The sequence below is a fragment of the Nomascus leucogenys genome, chromosome X (assembly GCF_006542625.1).
Source record: "Nomascus leucogenys isolate Asia chromosome X, Asia_NLE_v1, whole genome shotgun sequence".
NCBI classification, from domain to species: domain Eukaryota; kingdom Metazoa; phylum Chordata; class Mammalia; order Primates; family Hylobatidae; genus Nomascus; species Nomascus leucogenys.
In genome coordinates this window covers 8,243,438-8,268,833 of record NC_044406.1, presented here as the reverse complement: position 1 = coordinate 8,268,833, position 25,396 = coordinate 8,243,438, and the positions used below count along the sequence as shown (strand labels likewise).

Genomic DNA, 25,396 nt, shown 5'->3' with positions numbered 1-25,396 from the left:
CATGGTATTCCACACAGCATTGCCTCTGACTAAGGCACTCACTTTATAGCTAAAGAAGTGTGGCAGTGGGCTCATGCTCATGGAATTCACTGGTCTTACCATGTTCCCCTTCATCCTGAAGCAGCTGGATTAGTAGAATGGTGGAATGGCCTTTTGAAGTCACAATTATAATCCAACTAGGTGACAATACTTTGCAGGGGTGGGGCAAAGTTCTTCAGAAGGCCGTGTATGCTCTGAATCAGTGTCCAACACATGGTACTGTTTCTCCCATAGCCAGGATTCACGGGTCCAGAAATCAAGGGGTGGAAGTAGAAGCGGCATGACTCACCATCACCCCTAGTGATCCACTAGCAAAATTTTTGCTTCCTGTTCCTGTGACATTACGTTCTGCTGGCCTAGGGGTCTTAGTTCCAGAGGGAGGAACGCTGCCACCAGGAGACATGATAACGATTCCATTAAACTGGAAGTTAAGATTGCTACCCGGGTGCTTTGGGATCCTCCTACCTTTAAGTCAACAGGCTAAGAAGGGAGTTACAGTGTTGGCTGGGGTGACTGACCCAGACTATCAAGATAAAATCAGTCTACTACTCCACAATGGAACTAGGGAAGAGTATGCATGGAATACAGGAGACCCATTAGGGCGTCTCTTAGTATTACCATGCCCTGTGATTAAGGTCAAGGGGACACTACAACAGCCCAATCCAGGCTGGACTACAAATGACCCAGACCCTTCAGGAATGAAGGTTTGGGTCACTTCACCAGGCAAAAAAACAAAACCAGCTAAGGTGCTTGCTGAAGGCCAAGGGAATACAGAATGGGTAGTAGAAGAGGGTAGGCATCAGTACTAGCTACGACCATGTGACCAGCTGCAGAAATGGGGACTGTAATTGTCATGAGTATTTCCTCCTCCTTTTGCTAAAAGCATGTTTGTGCATGTATACACTTGTACTAGGAAAATATTTTATTTTCTTTTCCTTTATCACGTGACATAAGATATATTGACTTCAGGCTGGGCACAGTGGCTCATGCCTGTAATCCCAGCACTTTGGGAGGCCAAGGCAGGCAGATCACCTGAGGTCAGGAGTTCGAGACCAGCCTGGCAAACATGGTGAAACCCTGTCTCTACTAAAAATACAAAAAAAAAAAAAATTGGCCAGCATCATGGCGCATGCCTATAGTCCCAGCTACTCAGGAGGATGAGGCAGGAGAATCGCTTGAACCCAGGAGGCAGAGGTTGCAGTGAGCTGAGATCGTGCCACTGCACTCCAGCCTGGGCAACAGAGTGAGACTCTGTCTCAAAAAAAGATTTATTGACTTCATATCAGCATTTAAGTATTATCAGCTTTATGTAACAGTATTTGGGTTGGGGAATGGTGCATTTCTGGTTATACGAAGGATAGTTGTATGTTAGACGTAATTATGACCTTACTATTGTCTTTACTGGAAGATTATGTATGATCTCACATTGACAAGGGGTAGACTTGTGATGGTTAATACTGTGTCAACTTGACTGGATCAAAGAATACAAAGTACTGATCCTGGGTGTGTCTGTGAGGGTGTTGCCAAAAGAGATTAACATGTGAGTCAGTGGGCTGGGGAAGGCAGATCTGCCCTTAATCTGGTGGGCACAATCTAATCTAAAGCAGACAAAAAGGCGTGAAAAGGAGAGACTGGTCTAGCCTCCCAGCCTACATCTTTCTCCCATGCTGGATGCTTCCCGGCCTCAAACATTAGACTCCAAGTTCTTCAGTTTTGGGACTAGGACTGGCTCTCCTTGCTCCTCAGCTTGCAGATGGCCTACTGTGGGACCTTGTGATCATGTGAGTTAATACTTCATAAACTTAGGCCGGGCGCGGTGGCTCACGCTTGTAATCCCAGCACTTTGGGAGGCTGAGGCGGGCGGATAACGAGGTCAGGAGATCGAGACCACGGTGAAACCCCATCTCTACTAAAAATACAAAAAATTAGCCAGGCGTGGTGGCGGGTGCCTGTAGTCCCAGCTACTCGGAGAGGCTGAGGCAGGAGAATGGCGTGAACCTGGCAGGCGGAGCCTGCAGTGAGCCGAGATCGCACCACTGCACTCCAGCCTGGGCGACAGAGTGAGACTCTGCCTCAAAAAAAAAAAAAAAAAATACTTAATAAACTCCTCTTCATATATATTTCCTATTAGTTCTGTCTCTCTAGAGAACCCTGACTAATAAGAGAAAGCAGATCAGTGTGGGGGTGGGATTTGGGGGAAGGGAGGGAATGGGGAGGGAGTACAAATGGATGTAGGGATTCTTTTTTGGGGTGATAAAAATGTTCTGGAATTAAAGTGACGATTGCACAAGTCAGTGAATATACAGAAAAAATACCACTAAACTGTACCCTTTAACATGGTGAATTTTGTGACATGTGAATTATATCCATTTATTTTTATTATTATTTTTTTTGAGACGAAGTTCACTCTTGTCCCCCAGGCTGGAGTGCAATGGCGCAGTTTCGGCTCACTGCAACCTCCGCCTCCTGGGTTCGAGCGATTCTCCTGCCTCAGCCTCCCGAGTAGCTGGGATTACAGGCACCCGCCACCATACCCGGCTAATATTTTGTATTTTTAGTAGAGACGGGGTTTCACCATGTTGGCCAGGCTGGTCTCGAACTCCTGACCTCAGGTGATCTACCCGCCTTGGCCTCCCAAAGTGCTGGGATTACAGGCGTGAGCCAGCACGCCCGGCCATTATATCCACTTATTTAAAAAAAAATTTTTGAGACAGGGTCTCACTCTGTCACCTAGGCTGGAATACAGTGGCATAATGATAGCTCACTGCAGCCTCCAACTCTCTGGCTCAAGCAAAATCCTCCAGCCTCAGGCTCCCAAGTAGGTGGGACTATAGGTGTGCACCACCACGCCTGGCTAATTTTTTTTTTTTTTTTTGTAGAGACAGGGTCTCATTGTATTGCCCAGTCTGGTCTCGAACTCCTGGGCTCCAGTGATCCTCCCAAAGCACCAGGATTACAGGTGTGAGCCACAGCGCACAGTCTCCATTTTTAATAATTAAAAAACTCAAGAAAAAAGAAGTGCAGGCAGGCTTCCTCCAGCCTCCCCTACCACCCCCAAGTAAAGGAACTCCCAGGCTGCACAGCACACCTTTAATCTGAGAGGGTGAAGTACTACCGTATTTACTGGATGAAACCCTCAAACACCGGAGATCGGAATGCTCCACGCGGGGCAAAGTCTGGGAGGAAATCAGGCTGCGGAGACTGAATCCACAGACCAGTTCTCTCTGCGGTACCAGGACTGGGCTTGTCCAGGCCAACAGCTTGGGGCTGCATGTGCTCAGGTGTGCCTGGCACCCAGGACGGTCATGAGTCAGGCTCTCTTCCTCTTTTCCTGCTGAACCACGCCCCTCTCTGACCTCCCCTTGACATTGAACCTTAAAAAGAGACTTCAGAAGCAGTCAAGTTAGCAGCAGGAACCTGGCAGCCCAGGGGGGCGGGAAAGGACACTCAGAAGGGCTGCTCTCAGGGAGGATCACAGAAGGGCTCCCTTTAGACAGTGAGAAATGCCTTTTCACAGAAAAGCATCACCTTGCTACAAGCAATGTGGAAGACAGGAAAGAAAGGCAAATTGCTTTAATCTCAAGAGTCTAATTTCTCTGCTTTACTTTTTTGTTGGGGCATGGACAGCTTTTTTACGGCCTACACCAGCAGGCAGCATGCAGTCCTGAACTCGGGTTTTATTTCCATGGCACAGCACAGGCTATGTGACACGCCTGTTGCTATGAGGCCTCTGGAAGCCTGATTTTGTGATGTCTTTACAATAAGCCAAGGCCTTGATCCTTAGAAACACCTGAAGCCTGTTCCTGTCTCTCAGGGCTGCCGGCCTCCCGACAGGTCCCCTCAGCCCAGGCTCATGGAAACAGCCCCCTGTGCAACCTGCTTGCTCCTGGGGACACTCTGACATTTGCCCCCAAACTCGCACGCCTGAAACAAAGCAGCAGAATGACCCCAGCTCTGATACCAGGCTTGATGCTTGAATGCAGGAAGGATGAGCGCCCTTTCACAGGCTGGCTTTCCTGCACCTACCAAACATCTACTGAGCATCTGTTATGCGCTAGGCATGGCGACGGGGCTGGCTGTGACCCTGCTCGGGGATCATCCAGGCTCAGACATACTTGAGGCAGGGACCTTCATGAGGCTCCTGAATCTAGACAGAATGGGTGGGAACCCAACCCCTTCACTTGCCAGCTGCGACCCAGGGCCCCCCAGGGCCCGGCAGGCCTTCCCTAGACCCCATCTCCATAAAAAAGGATTAAAGTTGGGCCAGGCATGGTGGCTCACGCCTGTAATCCCAGCACTTTGGGAGGCCAATGCAGGAGGATACCTTGAACCCAGGAGTTGGAGAATAGCCTGGCTAACATGGTGAAAGCCCAGCTTGACTAAAAATACAAAAATTAGCCAGGTGTGGTGGCGCAGGCTTGTAATACCAGCTACTTGGAAGGCTGAAGCATGAGAACTGCTTGAACCCGGGAGGTGGAGGTTGCAGTGAGCCGGGATAGTGCCACTGCACTCCAGCCTGGGCGACAGAGTGAGACTCTGTCTCAAAAAAAAAAAAAAAAAAAAAAAAGGATTAAAGTTGTATGTGATGACTGTGCTGGCACAAGGATATATATATATATATATATATATACACACTTAATCTAGGTCATTAATGTATTTCAATTAATCTATTTAACTTGATGTAATGTATTTGATTATTTTGTATATATTAATATTATATAGTAAATCATTAAATATTGAAATAATTTATCTCAAAACATTTTTGGGGACCTAAAAGCTCATTTTCTTCTTGTGAAAACTAGAACATGTTCATGGGCCCCTGCGATGTGCCTGCTGTACAAGTGAAGAGACTGGCCCTGCCATAACCACGGGCAGGTTTCTCAACCTCTCTAAGCATAATGCTCCTCACTAACTGTCTTAGTTCAAGATGCTGTAACAAAACACCACAGGCTGGGAGGCTCATAAACAGCAGAAATGTGTTGCTCATAGCTTTGGAGGCTGGGAGTCCAAGGTCAGGACATGGCAGATTGAGTGTCTGCTGTGGACCTACTTCCTGGTTTGCAGGACGCGCCTTCTCACTATGTCCTCACAGGATGGAAGGGAAGAAGAACTACCTGAGTCTCTTTTATAAGGGCACTGATCCCATTCCTAATCACCTGCCAAAGACCCCACCTCTTGTTTTTTTTTTTTTCGTTTTTTTTTTTGAGACACAGTTTCACTCTGTCGCCCAGGCTGGAGTGCAATGGTGCGATCTCAGCTCACTGCAACCTCCACCTCCCAGGTTCAAGCAATTCCACTCCAACTCGTGAGAACCACAATAGATACTCTCCTTAAGTCCCAACTCAAGCTTCTCCCATTAATTGGTTTTCTTTTAGCAGCAGCAGGAAAATCAGCCCATCTTGGCCTCCATCCCTGACTTCCCTCCGCTATAGAAGGCCCAACTCCAGTCTCAGCCCTACATTCTGCCTCAGCCTCCCAAGCAGCTGGGATTACAGGCACTTGCCACCACGCCCGGCTAATTTTTGAATCTTTAGTAGAGACAGGGTTTCACCATGTTGGCCAGGCTGGTCTCAAACTCCTGACCTCAAGTGACCTGCCCACCTCAGCCCCACAACGTGGGATTACAGGCGTGAGCCACCACACCCGGCCCCCACCTCCTAACACCATCACCTTGTGGGTTAGGATTTCAACACCAGAATTTTGGGGGGACAGAAACATTCAGATCATAGCACCAATAGCAACTGTATAAACCTACCCCGCAGACCCACTGCGAAGTTCACATAAAGTTGAACAGTGCCTGGAGCACACTGGAGATTTGGCAGATGCTACTTGGATTCTTTTATTTTTTTTTATTTTTTGAGACAGAGTCTTGCTCTGGAACTCACGGCATAATGCACAGCTGCTGGCATACAGTAGGGGTTCTACAGAGCCCAGGAGTCATTCCTACAATGTTCCACCCTCCAGGGCTCCAGACTGGGCAGTGCTGGTGAGGGTAAAGTAAAAGGAAACCCTGGTTCCTCCCAATTTTCAGAGGTCTGGGGACAGCCTCCCAGGTCAGTGTGCAGGAGATGGCTGCATCCACCAGCTCACCACAGCCAGTCTCAGGATGCCGCTCCTCTGACCTTCTGAAGCAGAGACTCTTCCTTGCAGTGGGTCAGACGGCATGTTTGCAGAGAGCCACAAATGACAAAGTGGTAAGGTCCCACTGATCTCAGGTCTCCAGGCTTCCTACTAGGCTGTTTCAGGCTATGGTTTTCTTGGTTGCAAGCAACGGCAACGAATTCCTATATCTAAGCGAAAGGGTGATTTGCTAAGATGCTACCAGGAATGTAAGGGTTGTTGGAAGTCTTAGGTAAAGGGTCAGAAATGAGCCAGAGACAAGGAGCCTGGGGAGGCTGGTCTTGTAGACCGTTGCATCCAAGCTGTTGTCTCTGGGCCCCAGCCCATCAGCCACAGCAGGCCACAGAGCTGACTGCACCCAGCCCTTGCCCTGCTTGAGACTCAGAGTCCTGGGAAGGAGTGTTAAGTCACACACCACCTCCCGCTGCACCATGAGCACATGCTCCTTCAGCCTCCACCTCTCCAAAGACCTTGTCCACTGGGGAGTTGTCAAAGGAAGATGGGGAACTAACAGAAAGAGACATCAGACACCACAGAATTTAACGTGCCATCCTCCCAACCCGGGCACGATCTAGTTAACCCAGTGGGCCTTCCTCAACCCACCCAGTCCATCTTCCCAAGGCCAGACACTGTGAGTGACCATAGGCTAGGACCGTTAAAATGTCTGTGGATGTTTAAACGGCTAGATTTGTTATCGAGATTGGTTGGTGGTCCTTATATCCACCACACGCACATAAAACAACACCTGTCGAGAAGCCGTGCTGCCCAACAGTGCTGGCAGATTCTCACCCTCACTGCTTTTCCCTTGTATGCCCATGGAGTATACTGCATGCATAGGAGAAAAGCCTAAAATCCTGACTTCTGTGTCCAGAGGTAGTCTGTGATGGCAGCCCCTCCTAGGAGTTGGCTGTGTGCAATGTAACAACTGATGGCTATGCTCATTTTGTAAAAACCAGGCCCAAGTTCATCAGTACCTCATCAAAACCACCTTCCCAGGAAGGCAGGAGAGGCTCCTGAATCTGGTAGTGGGTGGCAGTCAGTTCTGCTTTCTTCCTGACAGGAGGCACGGAGCACCATCAGGTGGGAAAAGCGCCGGGCACCCTTCTCTGGAGTCCTGGGGGCAGGCACCAAAGAGACAGCATGGAGGCCTGCCTCTCCACCCAGCCTCTGGCACCTGAGCCAGTCCCATCCCCACGGAACCAAGGGTTACTGCAAAGCAAGGCTGCTGTGTGCATTTGTTTTAGAAAAAAAAAATCTAAAATCTTTTGAGCCTATAAATTTTTTAAAAATTATTTTTAAGAAGTCTTTGTATGGCTCATGTGGCTTACACAGTAAGATAGGCTTGAGTGTCTTGTTTAGCAAGGAGGTAAAGAGGGAGAAAGAGCTGGGATGCTACCAGGGGTGGTGGCTCCCAACGGTAATCCCAGCACTTTGGGAGGCCGAGGCAGGAGGATCACTTGAGCTCAGGACTTCAAGACCAACCTGGGCAATATAGTAAGACCCCATCTCTAAAAAAAAAAAACAAAAACAAAAAACTAAAAGAAAAAACCAAGTCAGAAGTTGAGGTGGTGTGTGCCTGTGATCCCAGCTACTCGGGGGCTAAGGCGGGAGGATTGCTTGAGCCCAGGAGGTCAAGGCTGCAGGGAACTGTGATCACGCCACTGCACTCCAGCCTGGGTGACACAGCAAGATGCTGTTTCATAAAAAAAAAAAAAAAAAGAAAGAAAGAAATCTGCAGCTGTGATGTCACCCAGATGGAGACTTCAGATCCTGACTCCATGTACGACCTGCATGACCCAGGCAGATCACTCTCAGCCCAAGTTACCTTGTCTTAGACGGTCCTCATAAAAAGGAAGGGGACAAAGGACCTAACGGTGCTTAGAACAGTGTAACAATGTGTAGTCGTTCGTCCCATCTCAAGACTACGTGTAAGCTGTGTTTAAAGGACTTTAATATTTGAGGACCTATTACATGCCAGGCAATATGCCTGCGACACCAGCAATGAAACAGAGCCAGTCCCCACTCTCAGGGACCTCCCAGGTCAAGTAGGCTTGAGGATGCTGCAAGATCAATGATTATAGAGGGCCACCGAGGGCATTCCACATGACCGGGGACAGACAGTTAGGGCCACTTCACCTGGGTGATGTAATCTGAGCAAAGCCTTCCACAAAACTGTGAATGTCTCAGAACCTCTGCAAAGCCTCAAATAACAGAGGATGCTGGGAGACCAGCAAATCATTCTCTAAAGCAGCACTCAGCAAACTTTTTACCATGTGACTGAATCACGTTGTTAAAATATGGGTTCTGATTCGGCAGGTATGGGGCAGGGTCTGAGATTCTGCAGTTCTAAAAAACTCCCAGGTGATGCAGATGTGCTGACCTAAAAACCACACTTTGCCTAACAAGAGTATGAAGCAAGCTGGGCATGGTGAGGCATGACTGTAGTGCCAACCACATCAGGAGGCTGAGGTGGGAAGATCACTTGAGCCCAGGAGCTCAAGTCCAGCCTGGGCAACATAGCTTAAGACCCCATCTCTCTTAAAAAAGAAAAAAAAAAAGGCTAGAGTGGAGCCGTCCAACAGAAATAAGAGCACCACACATCTATCTTCAAATTGGTTAGGAGCTACATTTCCAAGAGTAAAAAGGAGTATGTCAAATTAATTTTATTTTTATTTTTAATTTTTATTTTTTGAGACAGGGTCTTTCTTACTCTGTCACCCAGGCTGGCGTGTAGTGGAACAATCACAGCTCACCACAGCCTCAACCTCCTGGGCTCAGGTGATCCTCCCACCTCAGCCTCTCAAGAAGGTTGGACTACGGGTGCCAGTCACCATGCCTGGCTAATTTTTTGTATTTTTTTGTAGAGACGAGGTTTCACCATGTTGCCCAGCCTGGTCTTGAATTCCTGGGCTCAAGCGATTGGCCCACCTTGGCCTCCCAAGTGCTAGGATTACACGCACGAGCCACCATGCCTGGCCAGGTTAATTCTAATAATATATTTGAGTTACTTAACCCAATGTAGTCAAAATATTATAATTCCAACATAATAAATTATTATTAAAATATTTTACATCTTTTGTGTTTCAGACTAAGTCTAAAATCCAGTGTATATTTTAATTTACAGTATATCTCAATTTGAACCAGCTACATTTCAACTGTTCAACAGTCACATATGACAAATGGCCACCATATTAGACAATGCAGGACTGAAGGATCAAGGTGGGTAACAGCAGAAGATGAGGCCAGGGACAAGGCAGATGCTAAAGCATGAAGAACTTTTCATACTCAGCTAAAGTGTTGGATATGGTTTGGTTGTGTCCCCACCCAAATCTCATCTTCAATTATAGCTCCCATAATTCCCATATGTTATGGGAGGGACCTGGTGGGAGATAACTGAATCATGGGGGCAGTTTCCCCCATACTGTTCTCGTGATAGTGAGTAAGTCTCATGAGATCTGATGGTTTTATAAGGAGTTTTCCTTTTCACATGGCTCTCATTCTCTCTTGCCTGCTGCCATGTAAGACATCCTTCTGTTCTTCCTTGAGCATGATTGTGAGGCCTCCCCAGCCACGTGGAACTGTGAGTCCATTAAACCTCTTTCCTTTATAAATTACCCAGTCTCGGGTATGTCTGGCAGCGTGAGAACAGACTAACACAGTGTTACATGAAGAGTTACTGGCAAATGAGGGTGGAAAACAGGCAGGAGATAAAACATAAAAAGCCTTCTAAGGTGGGAGGATTGCTTGAGGCCAGAGTTCAAGACCAGCCTGGGCAACACAGTGAGACCCTGTGTCTACAAAAAATAAAAATAATTAACTGAGCATGGTGTCGCATGCCTGTAGTCTCAGCTATCTGGGAGGCTGAGGCAAGGGTTGGGGGCAGAATCACTTGCGCTCAGGAGCTTGGGGTTACAGTGATTTATCATTACACCACTGCATACCACCCATTCCAGTGGGTGACAGAGATGAGAACCCCATCTCTATAAAATAAAAATAAAGTGGCCAGGCATGGTGGCTCACGCCTGTAATCTCAGCACTTTGGGAGGCTGAGGCAGGTGGATCACTTGAGGTCCAGAGTTCAAGACTAGCCTGGCCAACATGGTGAAACCCCATCTCTACTAAAAATACAAAAATTTGCCAGGCATGGTGGCAGATGCCTGTAATCCCAGCTACTTGGGAGGCTGAGGCAAGAGAATCACTTGAACCTGGGAAGCGGAGGTTGCAGTGAGCTAAGATCACGCCAGTGCACCCCAGCCTGGGTGATAGAGCATGACTCCATCTCAAATAATAATAATAATACATAAAATAAATAAGCCTTCTATACCTAGCTAAGGTGTCCCATGAGGAATTACTGAGGCTTTTCCAGCAAAAGCATGAGAAGTAGACCACTGTTTTGGCACACCCACTACTGCAGGTCTCAAGAGGCTGCCACCTGTGAAGAGGTGAGCAGCAGTATGCATGTTACAGACTACTGTGATTGCCTAGGCAGTCACTGGAGCAAACCACTGGAGGCAGTGACGCTGGGCATGAGAAGAAAGCAATGCACACCCCGTATTTAGGCTCCAAAGGATTGGTGATCAATTGGCTGTGGGAGGTTAAGGGGAGGAAGGCATCAGGGATGACTTCTAGATTTGGGGATAAACTGATGATCAAGATTAGAAATCCAGAATTAGAGAAGGTAAAGGAAGATGAATGATTCCCATTTGGATCGTGCTGAGTTTAAAGGGCCTCAGCAACACACAAGGGTCATCTCAGAGTTCAGACGAAAACTTGACTTGGTAAAATGGTCATTGAAAATTAAAAAAAGAAGAGAAGTTGAGGCTGCACATATAGATATGAGCGTTGTCTATAGGCACGTTATTTCAAGGAAGGACATGAGACCACCTAGATGAGAGAGAGAGGACAGATAAAAGGACCTTCAAGAAATCCAACCTTCTAGTAGATGGCAAAGGAAAAGAACCAGTGGAAGCCACTGTAAAAACAGAAAGAAGGGGAAATAAAGAGTTTTCATATGAATTGAACATTTTTTTCAGCGAAGCAATTACAACATGGGTAATTTAAGAATTAAAATTCTTAATTAATGGTAATTAATGGGTAATTTAAGAATTAAAAATTAAACTCTCAGGCCAGGCGTGGTAGCTCATACCTGTAATCCCAGCACTTTGGGAGGCTGAGGCAGGCAGATCACCTGAGGTCAGGAGTTCAAGACCAGCCTGGCCAACATGGCGAAACCCCATCTCCACTAAAAATACAAAAATTAGCCGGGCGCGGTGGCGCACCTGTAATCCTAGCTACTCAGGAGGTTAAGACACGAAAATTGCTTGAACCGGGGAGGCAAAGGTTGCAGTGAGCCAAGATCATGCCACAGCACTCCAGCCTGAGCGACAGAGCCAGACTCCATCTCAAAAAAAAAAAAAAAAAAAAAAGAATTAAACTCTCGGTAAAAGCAAAGCAAGTTCCTGCCTCAAGGTACAAGGAGGTGCATCCTCAGGAACCAGCCGAGAATGTGAACTTTACCTTTGTGTTGAGATTTCACAACCATGCATAGTGGTACAAGTTTTAATTACTTGTCCCCAAAACACCAGCCACTAAAAATGAGGAGGGGGAGTGGAAATGGCTCCATCCCAAACCCTAATGGCATCAGCGTGTGAGAGCTCTGTCGTTAAATCAACACAAAATAAATATGATTGAAGCAGCAGCAGGCCTATCTTTTCAGGCCCAGATGTTTTCTTTCCAAACTTTAATTCAAGATTCAGGGCATCTAAACATAATGAAAATGTTAAGAAAAGCTGCACATACAAAAAAGCACATAGTTGTTTGAAAGACTGAGATATCTGACCAAAAAGTACACTCCGTTTTCCAGAAATTAGGGTTTTAAAAAATATGCCTGTCTAGAAAAACCTAAATTATAAAACACAATATATTCCACAACAAAACATACCATTTCTTAAAAATGTCAAGTGGCATACACAAAATTAAACTCCTTTCATCTGATTCCAAAGATTGTTGACAATGTAATTCTTAAGGGTTTTCAAGCAATTAAAAATTAGATCTACGAGGTTCAAAGCAAAGAATTCCACAGAGATGGGGAAAAAATCAATACAGCTGTACTTTCAGAAATAAGATTATTACATGTTTTGGGCTATGGATCAATCTTTTCCTTTATTTTCAATTTTTTTCATTTTAATTGTGCAAAAAGAAAAAAGACACTGTACAAAGCATTATATAATTAGCAGAGATAAATATCACCATGTTTACAAATTTGCAAACAGATGCACAATTAACACCAATAGATGCGGAATTTCGTCAGCTTCAGAATCTGCAAGCCATAGGTAAAGAATCTCTTTCACCTCTTTTGCAAGTCCAGGGAGGGCTTTCAGCTGGACTTGGGCCCCTGCTCTCCCTACCACCTTCCTCCACAGGTTGTCCTAACTCCTCTTTGTAGGCGGCCAGTACCTGAACAGACAAGGTCTTTCCTCAGCACTCCCACTCCGCCAGCTCCACCTTCCTCCCAAGGCCAGTTTTACTTGGCTTTCATCTGGCTTTCAACTTTATCTCTCTTCTCTTTGCTGGTCTAATTCATGTGTCTGGGTGCTATTACCAGGGGGAAAAAAGTCTGCCATACAGGACTATAATTAATTAATCTGATGAAGGCAGTTCTGTTAATGATGACAATGTGTAGCCCTCCCAGGCAATATTTGCATTTTAACCAAGGCAGTTAAAGAAAGGACACCACCACCAGGAGGAAGGTCCAATCCCTGAAATCATCCTAACAGCAGCTGGCCACCCACTCAACCCCCTGTGTCTCCGGCCAGCCCCACCTAGGACTAATTATCTAGACTGGGCATTCTCCCGGCCTCCTGCCCTAATGCTCCAGGGCTCCCAGGAAATCATCCCCGGGGAGGAGAAGGAAGAGCAAGTGGGGCGGGGGGAGGGGAATAAATTACCAGCTGAGAGAAAAGGGGAAGGAGGTGGAAAGAAGCCAATGGGCGTGGAGGTCTCATTTTATATAATAAGTGTGCAGGGAATAGGCTTCATGCTAATTGGACACCCACAGTGATGCTTTCCTCACTCCTTCCAGCATGGGTGTAAAAGAAGTACCGTGTATTCCGCCTCTTAAAGCTGGGTATATTTGCTAAAAGGAAAACTTCTGATTTCTCCCAGTATTTCATTTGTGAGAATAGTCTGTTACAGCAAGTAATCCAAAAAACATATAATGAATGGCCCAAACACAGCAGAGGCTTACTTCTTGCTCACCATGGATGGTGACCATAGCATGGGCAGCCACCCCTGCAGTCATTCAGGGATCCAAGCAGATGAACTCTGCCCTGCGGCCATCTTCATTCCAGGCAGCCAGAAGGGGAAAAGTAAAATGGCAGGCATGGCTGCAGCTGCACTCCCCAGGGTAGAAGTGTCATGTGGCCACAGCTAACTGCAAGGGAGGCTGGGAAATGTGGCCCAACAGTGTCAGAGAGGAGGAGGCAACAAGGACTCGGGCAGGCAGCATTTCTGCCACACTTATAGGTCCCACTCTAAACCCTAACAGATTTTCTACTCCAAAGATTGAAAGAGTGAAGAAATAGAGTCTTGTCACAGGGATACTGAATCTTCATCTTTCCCACTATTGCCACTTCCCAAAACTACTTTTTTAAAACCCTACTGTGGCCAATATGGCGAAACCCTATCTCTACAGAAAATACAAAAAATTAGCCAGGTGAGGCGGCATGTGCCTGTAGTCCTAATACCTGGGGGGCTGAGGTGGGAAGACTACTTGAGCCCCAGGTGGCTGAGGTTGCAGTGAATCGTGATCATACCATCACACTCCAGCCTGAATGACAGAACAAGACCCCATATCAAAACAAACAAACAAACAAATAAAAACCCTACTCTGAATACCACATTGATCTGAAAGAGCTACTCCCTTTATTAATATTATAAAAATAAGAAACATTATTATTCTAGAAAAAAATTAATTTTTTGGTAGAGGAGAGGAAAGAATCACTTCTGGTGGGCTACAAATAACATAGGAAATGTACTGATGCTGGGCATTAGATGTATCTTTTATTTTACTTTTATTATTTATTTATTTTTTGTTTTTGAGACAGAGTCTCACTCTGTCGCCCAGGCTGGAGTGCAGTGGTGTGATCTTGGCTCACTGCACCCTCAACTTTCTTGGCTCAAAGCGATCCTCCCACCTCAGCCTCCCAAGTAGCCGGGACTGGAGGTACACACCACCTTGCCTGGCTAATTTTTGTATTTGTTGTAGAGATGGGGTCTCATTTTTGTTGCCCATGCTTGTCTTGACTTCCTGGGCTCAAGCAATCCTCCCACCTCGGCCTCCCAAAGTTCCAAATTCTTAATGAATCAGGATTGAGTAGGGAAAATGAGGAAGAGAAGTGAGGGGGAATTTGAGTTTACTAGAAATAGCTTTATATGTTGCCTCATTTAATCCCCATGATACCACAATAAAATAGGAATGATTCTAGTTGGACAGACAGAGGATTACTGATTAGAAACAGTTAGGAACTGAGAGCAAGATCCAGCTTCGGATGCAAGCAAGCAAGCACTGCCTCCTCTGCCTAGTGGTAACCTTCCCTCCAAACTGGAACCACTACAGCCAGAGTTGGGGGGCAGAGATGACCACCCTCGCCCGGCTGAGCAAAGCAGAGATCCCCTCAACTGGCAGACTTCCCATTACTTTTCAACCTGCACTACACCAGAAGTTTATTAAGCAGAAAAAAAGTATCTGACAAAAACATGGCCACCTCCCTGCCTCTCCAAAAAAAAAAAAAGAGAGAGAGAGAGAAAGATACAGCCTTAGAGGAATACCCAGGGAAATAGCTTCACCTGATCACTCACCCCTATGCACAGAGCATCCAAACAGCATTTTGGGGAACCCAACCTTCAATACCAGCAGACGGCCAAGGAGCACTAGACATTTGAAGACAACCTCTAACAGGGAAGAAAGGAGCCAAAACAAACAACAGAAGCAGAGCTCAGAAACAATCTATGCAAAAAGAGGACATTTTTAGAGAACAGTTTAATACTGTCACAGATATGGAAGAATCATGAAACAAGATCAGTATGGTATGAAAAAGGAACATTTGAGAAACAAATTTTAAAAGTTTAGAATCTGGGGAAAAAATGAGGACATACATTTAAAACTTAATGGAAAGATTAGAAGATGATGTTGAACGAAATCTTCCAGGAAGAACAAAAATACAAAGAAACGCAAAATAAGGGAGCTGGGCATAGTGGTACACACCTGTAAACCCAACTACTTGGGAGGCTGAGGTGGGAGGATCAGTTAAGCACAGGAGTTCAAGGCTGTAGTGTGGCTATAACCGTGCCTGTGAACAGCCACTGCACTCCAGCCAGAGCAACACAGCAAGACCCTGTCTCTTCAAAAAAAAAAAAAGAAAAAGAAAAACGAGAGGGAAAAAGTAGACCTAGTACAAAAGATCAAGAAACAAAAACGTCTGATCTCGCTCCAGCAATACTGCACAACAGCAGAGTGGACACCAGCTTCAGAGTGCTGTGGGAGAACTGTCTCCATTCAGGACTACGCCCAATTTACTGTCAAGATGAAAATCACGCTGTTTTCAGACAGAGAAGATCTCAAAAGATGACCCCCAGTGTGTCTGAATATATTAAGAGATATTTCATCACTGGGGAGAGTTTGAGGGATGAATCAAGGATAAGTGCACTGAAAATTAAGCAAAGAAAACTATCCTGAACCCTGGTGACTGCAGAAACTTGTGTTGTGGGTACACTGGCCGGGGCCAGAGTCACGGGCAGTAAAAGAATTTACTGAGACAGTAGTGAGTTAAAGAAAAACTAGTTTATGGCTGGGCGTGGTGGCTCATGCCTGTAATCCCCAGCACTTTGGAAGGAGGGCGGATCACCCAAGGTCGGGAGTTCAAGACCAGCCTGACCAACATGGAGAAACCCCATCTCTACTAAAAATACAAAATTAACCGGGCGTAGTGGCGGGCGCCTGTAATTCCAGCTGCTCAGGAGGCTGAGGCAGGAGAATCACTGGAACCTTGGAGGCGGAGGTTGCAGTGAGCTGAGATCTCGCCATTGCACTCCAGCCTGGGCAACAAGAACGAAACTACATCTCAGAAAAAAGAAAAGAAGGGAAGAGAAGAGAAGACTAGTAAAGTACGTTGCAAGGGAGCAAAGGGCAACACAGCAGAGAAGGAGTTGTCTGCAAAGAGGCAGGGGCTGGAGGGAAGTTTTATAGGACCATGCTGGAGAAGCTACATGCAAATAGAGTTGTTTGTGGTTAGCGGTTTCTCAGAACAATTATTCTCCCCCACCCTGGGGTCCCTTCTTCATTGATGCTAACTTATGAGGACTCCACAGTATGTACCCCCAGACTCAGCAGTGATAGCAATAGCAACCAAAATAAACACTGAATATTGTTAACCCCATGCTCCTCAGAGCGGGGAAGAGGCCAGCCTTAGTCGCTCACGCCTGTAATCTCAACATTTTGGGAGGCCAAGGTGGGAGGATCACTTGAGGCCATGAGTTCAGGATCAACCCAAGCAACACGGTGAAACCCCATCTCTACAAAAAATACAAAAATTAGCTGGGCATAGTGGCATGCACCTGTCGTCACAGCTACTCAGGAGGCTGAGGTGGGAGGATCACTTGAGCCCAGGAGGTGGAGGCTGCAGTGAGCTGTGATCATGACACTGCACTCCAGCTTGAGCAAGACAGCAAGACCCTGTCTCAAAAAAAAAAAAAAGGAAGAGGCTAGGTATGCTGCTCAACATCCTACAATTCACAGGATGGCCCCACAACAAAAAATTATGATGTAATTACATTAGGGGTATGAAGGGCCAAGAATTGTGCCTGAGTAGTTGGGGGAGGGTAGGTGAGCATTGGAAAAGAGTGGAAATAAGGGCCAGGCGCAGTGGCTCATGCCTATAATCTCAGCACTTTGGGAGGCTGAGGCGGACAGATCACTTGAGGCCAAGAGTTTGAGACCAAGCCTGGCCATCATGGCGAAACCCCATCTCTACCAAAAATATAAAAATTAGCTGGGCATGGTGGCTCGAACCTGTAATCCCAGCTACTCAGGAGGCTGAGGTTGGAGGATCGCTTGAACCCCAGAGGTGGAGGTTGCAGTGAGCCGAGATCATGCCATTGCACTCTGGCCTGAGTGGCAGGACAAGACTTTCGAAAAAAAAAGAGTGGAAAAAAGGCTACATCCTAATATCCTACATTGGGAAGAACAAGCTAATAAACAAAAGTTGCTGCAATATACAATATAAGACATCATTTAGGGATATGGACGGAAATACCAAAAGAAATCAGCTAAGATGTTTTGATAGTTGTCTCTAGGGAGGGGGAAATGATCAGTAGTCAGGCCAAATGACCAGTAGCATATAAGCACCCTTGAAGAACTACTTGATAATTCATACTGTGCAAGAGCCACTTTGATAAAATAAAACCTCATAAAAGATACACTGACACTCCTGGCCTGTCACGGTGGCTCATGCCTGTAATCCCAGCACTTTGGGAGGCCAAGGCGGGAGGTTCACTTGAGGTCAGGAGTTAGAGACCAGCCTGGCTACCATGGTGAAACCCTGTCTCTACTAAAAATACAAAAATTAGCCGGGCGTGGTGGTATGCGCCTGTAACCCCAGGCTGAGGTGGGAGGATTGCTTGAACCCCAGAGGCGGAGGTTGCAGTGAGCCAAGATCATGCCACTGCACTCCAGTGTGGGAGACAGAGCAAGAATCTGTCTCAAAAAAAAAAAAAAAAAAAATACACTATCATGCTTGCCCCTTCCCTTCTATGAGTAAGGAAGTGTTACTTTTCAAGGACACAGAGTCTACCCTGCCTGGGTTCTTGTTGACCTTGACAATTTGCCTTTGATCTGAAAGTCAACTTTTGCCAAAAGAAAGATAATCCCAGCCCTTCCTAGCCAAGCCAAAATGCTGTTTTTCTTCCCTTTCCAAGAGAAGCAGCCCTCATTGCCTGCAACTTAATACGCTGGGGATTTAAAAAAAAAAAAAAAAAAAAACAGCCCAGGGGCTCCTTATCTGCGGGGGCGGGGTGGGGGGGGGGAGTTACCTTTGCTTTGCAATTCAGAACATCCTGGTTCTGAGGTTCAACCAAATAAGGTTTGTCCAATTTTTTCTTTTTAATGATATAGTATTATCCTTCTAAGACATGTTCCCCCAAAGAGAAGCTGGAACATTCACACCCATAATGGGAACAGGCTGGCTCTACTACACGACAGCCCAAATACTGCATCATACAAGGTAAAGGACAATTCCTCCAGAATACACCCTCCCTGTATCAGATACTGGTGATTTTCTTTTCTTTTCTTTTTTCTTTCTTTTCTATTCTATTCTATTCGAGATAGAGTTTTGCTCCTGTTGTCCAGGGCAATGGCACGATCTCGGCTCACCACAACCTCTGCCTCCCGGGTTCAAGTGATTCTCCTGCCTCAGCCTCCAGAGTAGCTGGGATTACAGGCATGCACCACCACACCTGGCTAATCTTTTGTATTTTTAGTAGAGACAGGGTTTCTCCATGTTGGTCAGGCTGGTCCTGAACTCCCGACCTCAGGTGATTCGCCCGCCTCGGCCTCCCAAAGTGCTGGGATTACAGGCGTGAGCCACCGTGCTCGGCACTGGTGATATTTTTTAAAAGGCCTAAAAGAGCAACAGGCAACCCAGAACTCTTTCAAAATCCTTCATGTGGGTTAAAGTTTTCGGCTTGCATGTGTAGGAAGAGGGCTTGCAGAAACCTGCAGAATTTATCCTTCAAGAATTGCCCCACTCCTGACTACAGTGCTTTAAAGTAAAAGAAGACCTGAATAAAAAGTCCATTCAGCTTTTACATTCTAACGTTATCGTGTAGAATGTTCCTGCTGCACCCGGTGTGCAAGAAGAAAAGTTCCACAGAGCCCCAGCTTTTCTCCGCTGCCCCTAAGAACTTGGCCACAAATCCAGGTTTATTTGCATGCTGATACAAAACAACTCTGGCAAGGGGACAGACAACTCCAAAATGCTTTCCAAAGAGAAAAACCAGCCCTTCCCAAGTGGCAAGCCAGTTTTTTTGACCATGAATTACAAAGGTAGATTAAGAAACCCCCAGCTCATTAGGACAAGGTGAAAACTACTACTTGTTCTGAGCCTTTCATTATCATACTATTCTACCTTTAGCTTTTGGGTAAACTAGTTTTCTTTTCTTTTTTTTTTTTTTCAAAAGATAAATGTTACGACACGTTAAGAAATTCTCATAACTGAGCCATGAAGACCGAACGCACCCTGGTACAGAAGTGAGATGCATAACTTATGTTTACGGCTTCTCATAATCACAGAAGGCTCTGGATTCATAGGCGTGAGTCAAGCTGAGTTAATGCCTAAGAGAGGAAGAATCCTCCCAGAGCTGACCCTCAAAGCCTCCAGCTCCCAGACCCTGGAATACGACTTGAGGCTCACTGCCTCACTCCCGCCCAAAACATCGCTGGAGAACAAGGATGAGAATTCAGCAGGGTCACATTAATTCACAGGCTGGGAAAAGGTAATAAAGATAGATTTGAAAGCCAGTTGGCAAGGCGGGCCTACCAACTGAAAGGGTCTTTCAGCACAGGAAAGAAAGCTCACCTCTCGGTTTTTAACCTTACTATTAATTCTTAAATACAAATGGATCTTTATAATGACATTTATCCTAATAGCTGAAGAAAACACGGTAGCTGGCATCAAAAAGTGAATAAAGCTTTACAACTCGGACATCACTCAGAGATGGCAGAGGCAGGGGAGATCCAAGCCCTCACCCACTGGTTCTCAGACACCTGGAGAAGCAGCAGCACTCCCTCGTGCAGATGCTGACCACACACTGCGTCTGGGCACAAAAATCCACCAGCAGCCACAAAGTTGAGAGTCACTCGCTCCTGACCCACTGCTGAATTCAGCAGGTCCCTCTTTTTCAAAACCTTTACTGATATTTCACAAAGAGCTTGGTTGGCTCTTGGGAGCCAATATAAAGGCATATGAGACAAGAACTGATCCTGACCAGGGTGGTCACTCTGAGCTCTCCGGTCCTCAGGTCACGAGGTGACATGGCATGGCCCATAAAGTGGAGCCCCCTTTCCAAACCAGTAAGTAAGGTACATCAGAGGCGCGGGGCCTCCACTCCTGCCCATCACCAACCACCAGTCTCAGCCCTGTGCCCTCTGCAATCAAGGACTAAGCTAACACTTTACAGAAGACACTTGCCACCTGGCTGCACACCCCCCAAAATATGCCCTGATTCCGTCTTTGGCATTCACACTGGAAAGGACATTTCAAAGCTCTGTCTCCTATCCAGAGAAATGTTCTCAGAGTCTGAAGCCCTGGGGTGGGTGAGTCAGGTGGGGGGACCTCCAAGCGTCCCAGACCACAGCAGTCTTGTCGCACACAACAGCTCTGGTGCCCAATGGCAATCCGAAAATCAATGGGTTCCCAAAGGAGCTGCCCTTGGGGCTAGGCCAGGCCCAAGTTACTGTCTTCTTTGGAGCTTTGGGCTAAGGCTTCTGGCATTCTTTCTGGGGGAGGGAGCAGACTCTAAGAAATAGTGAACAGGAGAGGCTGGGGCTTCATTCCTTCCCTCCTTTAACAAACATTCCTGAGGCCACAGGGGGCTGCTGACACCCAGCTGGTGTATTTAACGCTTCCTAATGAATCCCCCAAACAGCTTTGTGGAATTCAAGCCACTCTAGTGACATTTTAGAAATCAGTCCCCTCCCCTCCCCCCACTGAAGACGTCCACTGGTTGAATGGATGGGAACAGAAACATGAAAAAAACCCACCAGGATCACATATATCCACCATCTCTACTTCCGTTACGTAGATTCCTACAGCATGGACGTTATTCCTGCCCCCTCTCTAACAACAGCATGGAAATATAGGTTTGAGTGCATTTTTTTCACCAACTGTAGCAAAATTTCAAGGCAGAAATCAGCAGAAACGTACTGAGGAGTGATGAATCCTGTCGCCATCTGTCAGCGGAGGTTTTGCTGGGCTTCACGCATGCACCCCAAATTCCAAGAATGCTACTCCTCTGAAGTTAGTATCCCTTTAGCTTCAAACTAGACCCAGAGAATAGTCAGTACTGATTCTGAACGGCCACTGTAGATGCCCATAAAACACAGCACTTGGGAGTTCCTGCTTCAATTTCCTTTCTCCAGCTACAAAAATGCAGATGAAGCAAGTATTTGTTTGAGTTTGACTATGTAAATAAAGCCTATTCTCAGGGCCAACGCGTGGGAGGAAAACAGCCCTCCATGCAAACACTGGCAATGCCAGGGGCCTCTAAACACACCACCCTAAAGACCAGTATCTTCAAAAAGAAACACAAGTTTTAAGAGCAAGAATCCTTTAAGAGCAAAGGTGATATATGGTTAATCTAACAAAAGTGATTCAAAACCAGGCTAATTTTGCCCCCAGAGGACATTTGGCAATGTCTGGAGACATTTTTGTCGTCACACCTGGAGAGAGGTGACAGTAGCATCAAGCAGGTAGAGGCTGGGGAGGCTGCTGAGCATCCTCCACACACAGGGCAGCCCCACAGCAAAGACAGATTCAGCTCACAAAGTCCCCAATGCCAAGGCTGGCAAACCCTCACCTAACCGATGTGATGAAGGTATTCAATATGGCATTGCAGGAGATCCCAGACCCAAGCAGATGGCACTGACTGGAGGGGAGCAGCAGGCTTGAACACTGGGGCCAGTCTGATTCTTAGGGCCTTTCCCAGGACTCAACAGTTTGTGACCTCAGGATTCACCATTTGCCCTGCCTGGGCCACAGCTGTTTCATCTATAAAATGGGCTGATAAAATTCCATCTGAAGACCAGGACCGAACCAGCCTTGTTCTTGACACCCCTCCCAGTTCTACTACACGCACTCCCATGAAGCTTTCAAATGATACCCTCATTATCATAAAGAGAAGGTGCCCTCTTACCTTAACGCAAGCTATCCCCAAATCAGAGTCTGCTAAATAGCAAGTGAGTTGTACAGTATTCCAGGGCTCTAATATGTAACTATTTAATTACAAGTGGAAAAAAAAAAACTATTAGAAGAGCTATTTTTTAGTGAGCCCCAGTGACTTTTCAGTAGCTTTTGGGAGAGGAAGATTCAAAGCTTGGATTAATCCACATTCTGAGCCAAGCGCGGTGGCTCATGCCTGTAATGCCAGGACTTTGGGAAGCAGAGGAGTTCGAGACCAGCCTGGGCAAAATGGTGAAACTCCCCGTTTCTACAAAAAGTTTAAAAAATTAACCAGGCATGGTGGCGCACATCTGTGGTCCCAGCTACTCAGGAGGCTGACAGAACAAGACCCTGTCTCAAAAAAAAAAAAAAAAAAAGGAAAAAAAAAAAAAAAAGAAATAAAAGAAATAAAAGAGAAAAAAAGAAGAGTGTTCTGGCTGGGCAGAGTATACACACTTTATGACTGTCCACCATGTTTCCAAAGAAGCCAACATGATAAAAGACTACACATTGGTCAAATTTATAACAACGGCAACCTCTTTCCTGAGTTCAACAAAAATTTAGTGCAAAGCTAAACAAGGCTTCCCCAAATCCCTCCACAAAGTTTTGTAATCATGAAAGCGACAGAAAATATAGAATGGAAGACGCTGGTGTCTCATTTGCTATTTGAACAACAAAGCCATCCCACTTCCCAAACTGATTACCAGTGGGGCGGGTTAGGAATCACTTAATTTCTTCCTGCTGTGGAGAGGCAGGAAAGCCAAGAAAACCGGTAAAATTATCTTCAAACGCTTCTAGTCGCCAAGAATCTTTACATTTTAAAAGGAACTTCGTCCACACGAAAGGTCCGACTCAGCCCTTCGCAGAGAAAATGACCACTACACACTTTTAACCAGAACACAGGGTGACTGGACTGTTGTTTATGTGTTTGCTTTTACAAGTTCATACAGGTTCAACTGGTAAGTTTCCAGATGGATTTTGTTTTGAGACAATAAAATTCAATGTTCTAAAGCAAACCACACACACACACACACACAGAACATTCCTGATGAGATACAGCTGGAATTTATTTCTTATTATTAGAACTCGGGTCCTGCTCTTAGGAAGCAGGCTTTCAGGTTTCTCTAAGTTTGCGCAGGTATCCAGTGCGCAGTGAATCTGGGACTGGAAGCCGAAAGTCAGTAAACATTGATGGGCTGAAGGGAATCGAGAAGTTGCGCTGGCGACAGCTGCTACTCTGGGTTTCGCAGTAATCACAGGCACGGGTCCAAGGGGTGCCGAACCAGGGACCCCAGAGAGGCAAACATAGGTGGGGACGGCTCGGGGACACGTTCCTCCCCTGGCCTCCAGGCAGCCCCGCAGGTGCAGGCCGCCGCTGGCGGGCCCGGGAGTGCCAGAAGACCCGGCCAGGCCCCTGCCCGGGGGAGGGAGGGGGAGGGGAAAAGGACTCGGGGCAGGAGCCATTTAAACTCTGCGAGGCGCTGAGAACCGCCAAGCTCACACGCCCACGCAGGTCCTGGCGCCCAGACCCCGCAGGTGACCCCAGCAGACGCGCGCGCCAGACCCGGGGGCGCGAGCCTACCGCCCCTCCCGCGCCCCTACCCCGACGCGCCCCGCAGCGCGGCCAGCTCCGGGCTGTCACCGCCCGCGCCCCGCGGCCGCCTTACCTTGGTGATGACCAGCGGCTCGCCGTGCTCGCGGCCGCCCTTCAGGGTGAAGCCCCACGGGGCGCCGCCGCTCAGCTGCACCTCCACCAGGCGCCCGCCGTCGGCCGCCCGCGTCTCGGCCTCCGCCAGGCGCTCGGGCCGCGCGCGGGGCTCGGCGCCCTCCATGGCGCGGCCGCTCAGCGTCCCTGGCCCGCGCCCGTGCACTCCGGGCAGTCCCGGCCGTGGGATCGCGAGGGAGGCGCGGAGCACCGCAGAACTTGCGCCGTAACTTGGAAAGAAAGTGCCGGCCCGGCGGCGGAGGGAACCCGGAGGGCTGGCGGGGAGGGGGCGGGGGCGGGGCCGGGGCCGGGGCCGGGGCCGGCGGGGAGGGGGCGGGGCCGACGGGGGGCGGGGCGGGCGCGCTCGGGAGCTCGTACCGCGGGGCCGGGCCCGGGGAGCGCGTACAGAGATCCAGTCCGCGGCCCGAAGGGTGAGGGGCGGGGTCAGGTGAGCGCTCAGGGGCCCACGCGGCCGCTCGTACCGGGGAGAGCTGGGGTGGGGAGCGCCCCAGTTTTCTCGCCCGGAGGAGGGAAGCGAGCCGGGAGGGGCGCTCAGGCGCGCGCGCCGTTCGGCGGGGTCGGGGTCGGGGTCGAGGAGCGCGCGCCCCGGGGCCGGCGCAGCCCGCGCGGGCGGGGACGGGGGCGGAGGTCCCGGCGCCAGGTTGGACCCTTCCTCCCGCGCCAGAGCTCTGCAGTGCTTCGAAGCTCTTGGCGTCCCCGCCCGCCGGTTTGAGGCCAGGACCGGGCAGGTGAGGCGGCAGGTGAGGCAGCGGGCGCGGGGTGGCGTGGCGGGAGTCCCCGGCCTCCTCCGTCTCGGGGCACGCGGCCCGCCGGCGCCCACACCTTGTTCTCGCGCACCACGGGCTGCCGCGCAGGTGAGAGCGGAAGCGCCGCGGGAGGCCCTAGTGCCCGCGCTGTGGCCGCTGCCCCGGGGCAGAGGGACCGCCTGTCCCGCGCGCGGCCCTGCGCGCACTGACGCTCTGGACTTGGAGAGCCGGGAAGGGCGCCCCCCAGCAGCCTGGGCCGGGCGCAGGTCCGGCCTCTGGAGGGGCTTGGAAGGCGGGCGCAGAAGGACCGTGCCCCGTTTCCACGAGGGCGTTCCCACCTTCCCGCAGAGGCCTCCCGCAGCGCCAGCCCGCCGCTCCTCCCACAGCCACCGCGCAGAAAGCCATTCCGTCTAGACGCTGTCCCCACTCGCCTAGGATTGGACTACAAGGTCTTCAAGTTTCCCAGGTTTACATCCCCAAAAAGGGGAGGTGGAGGTCTGGGATTGGTGAAAGTTTGTGGACAACACGTGTGCCACCTCTTCCTGCTCGGTTTCAGTTTCCATGAAACTCTGGTCTAAAATACCTGCATGGATAGGTATTTACATGCTTTGCAAAAAAGCTTTTTTCGTTGCTGTTTGTATACGTAGCTGAACGCTGGTGAACACCTCTTTTCTCTAAGCAGCTCCATCCAGGCCCTTTTCAGAGGTGACGATGCTGGAGTACGCATCCAGGACAGGCCGGGAGAGTACTGGACAGAGAGTCAAGGGTCCCCA

At 48.3% G+C, this 25,396-nt stretch overlaps 1 protein-coding gene across 1 annotated transcript in view; it reads right to left on the bottom strand.

Moving 5' to 3' along the window:
* SHROOM2 (shroom family member 2) overlaps window positions 1-24,073 on the bottom strand; it is a 161,930-nt gene extending 137,857 nt beyond the window's left edge. Inside the window, exon 1 of the mRNA XM_030806536.1 lies at window positions 23,819-24,073. Coding sequence (XP_030662396.1) covers window positions 23,819-23,983 — 165 coding nt within the window. The 5' untranslated portion in view covers window positions 23,984-24,073. The remainder of the gene's footprint in view (window positions 1-23,818) is intronic.
* Between the last annotated feature and the right edge of the window lie 1,323 nt (window positions 24,074-25,396).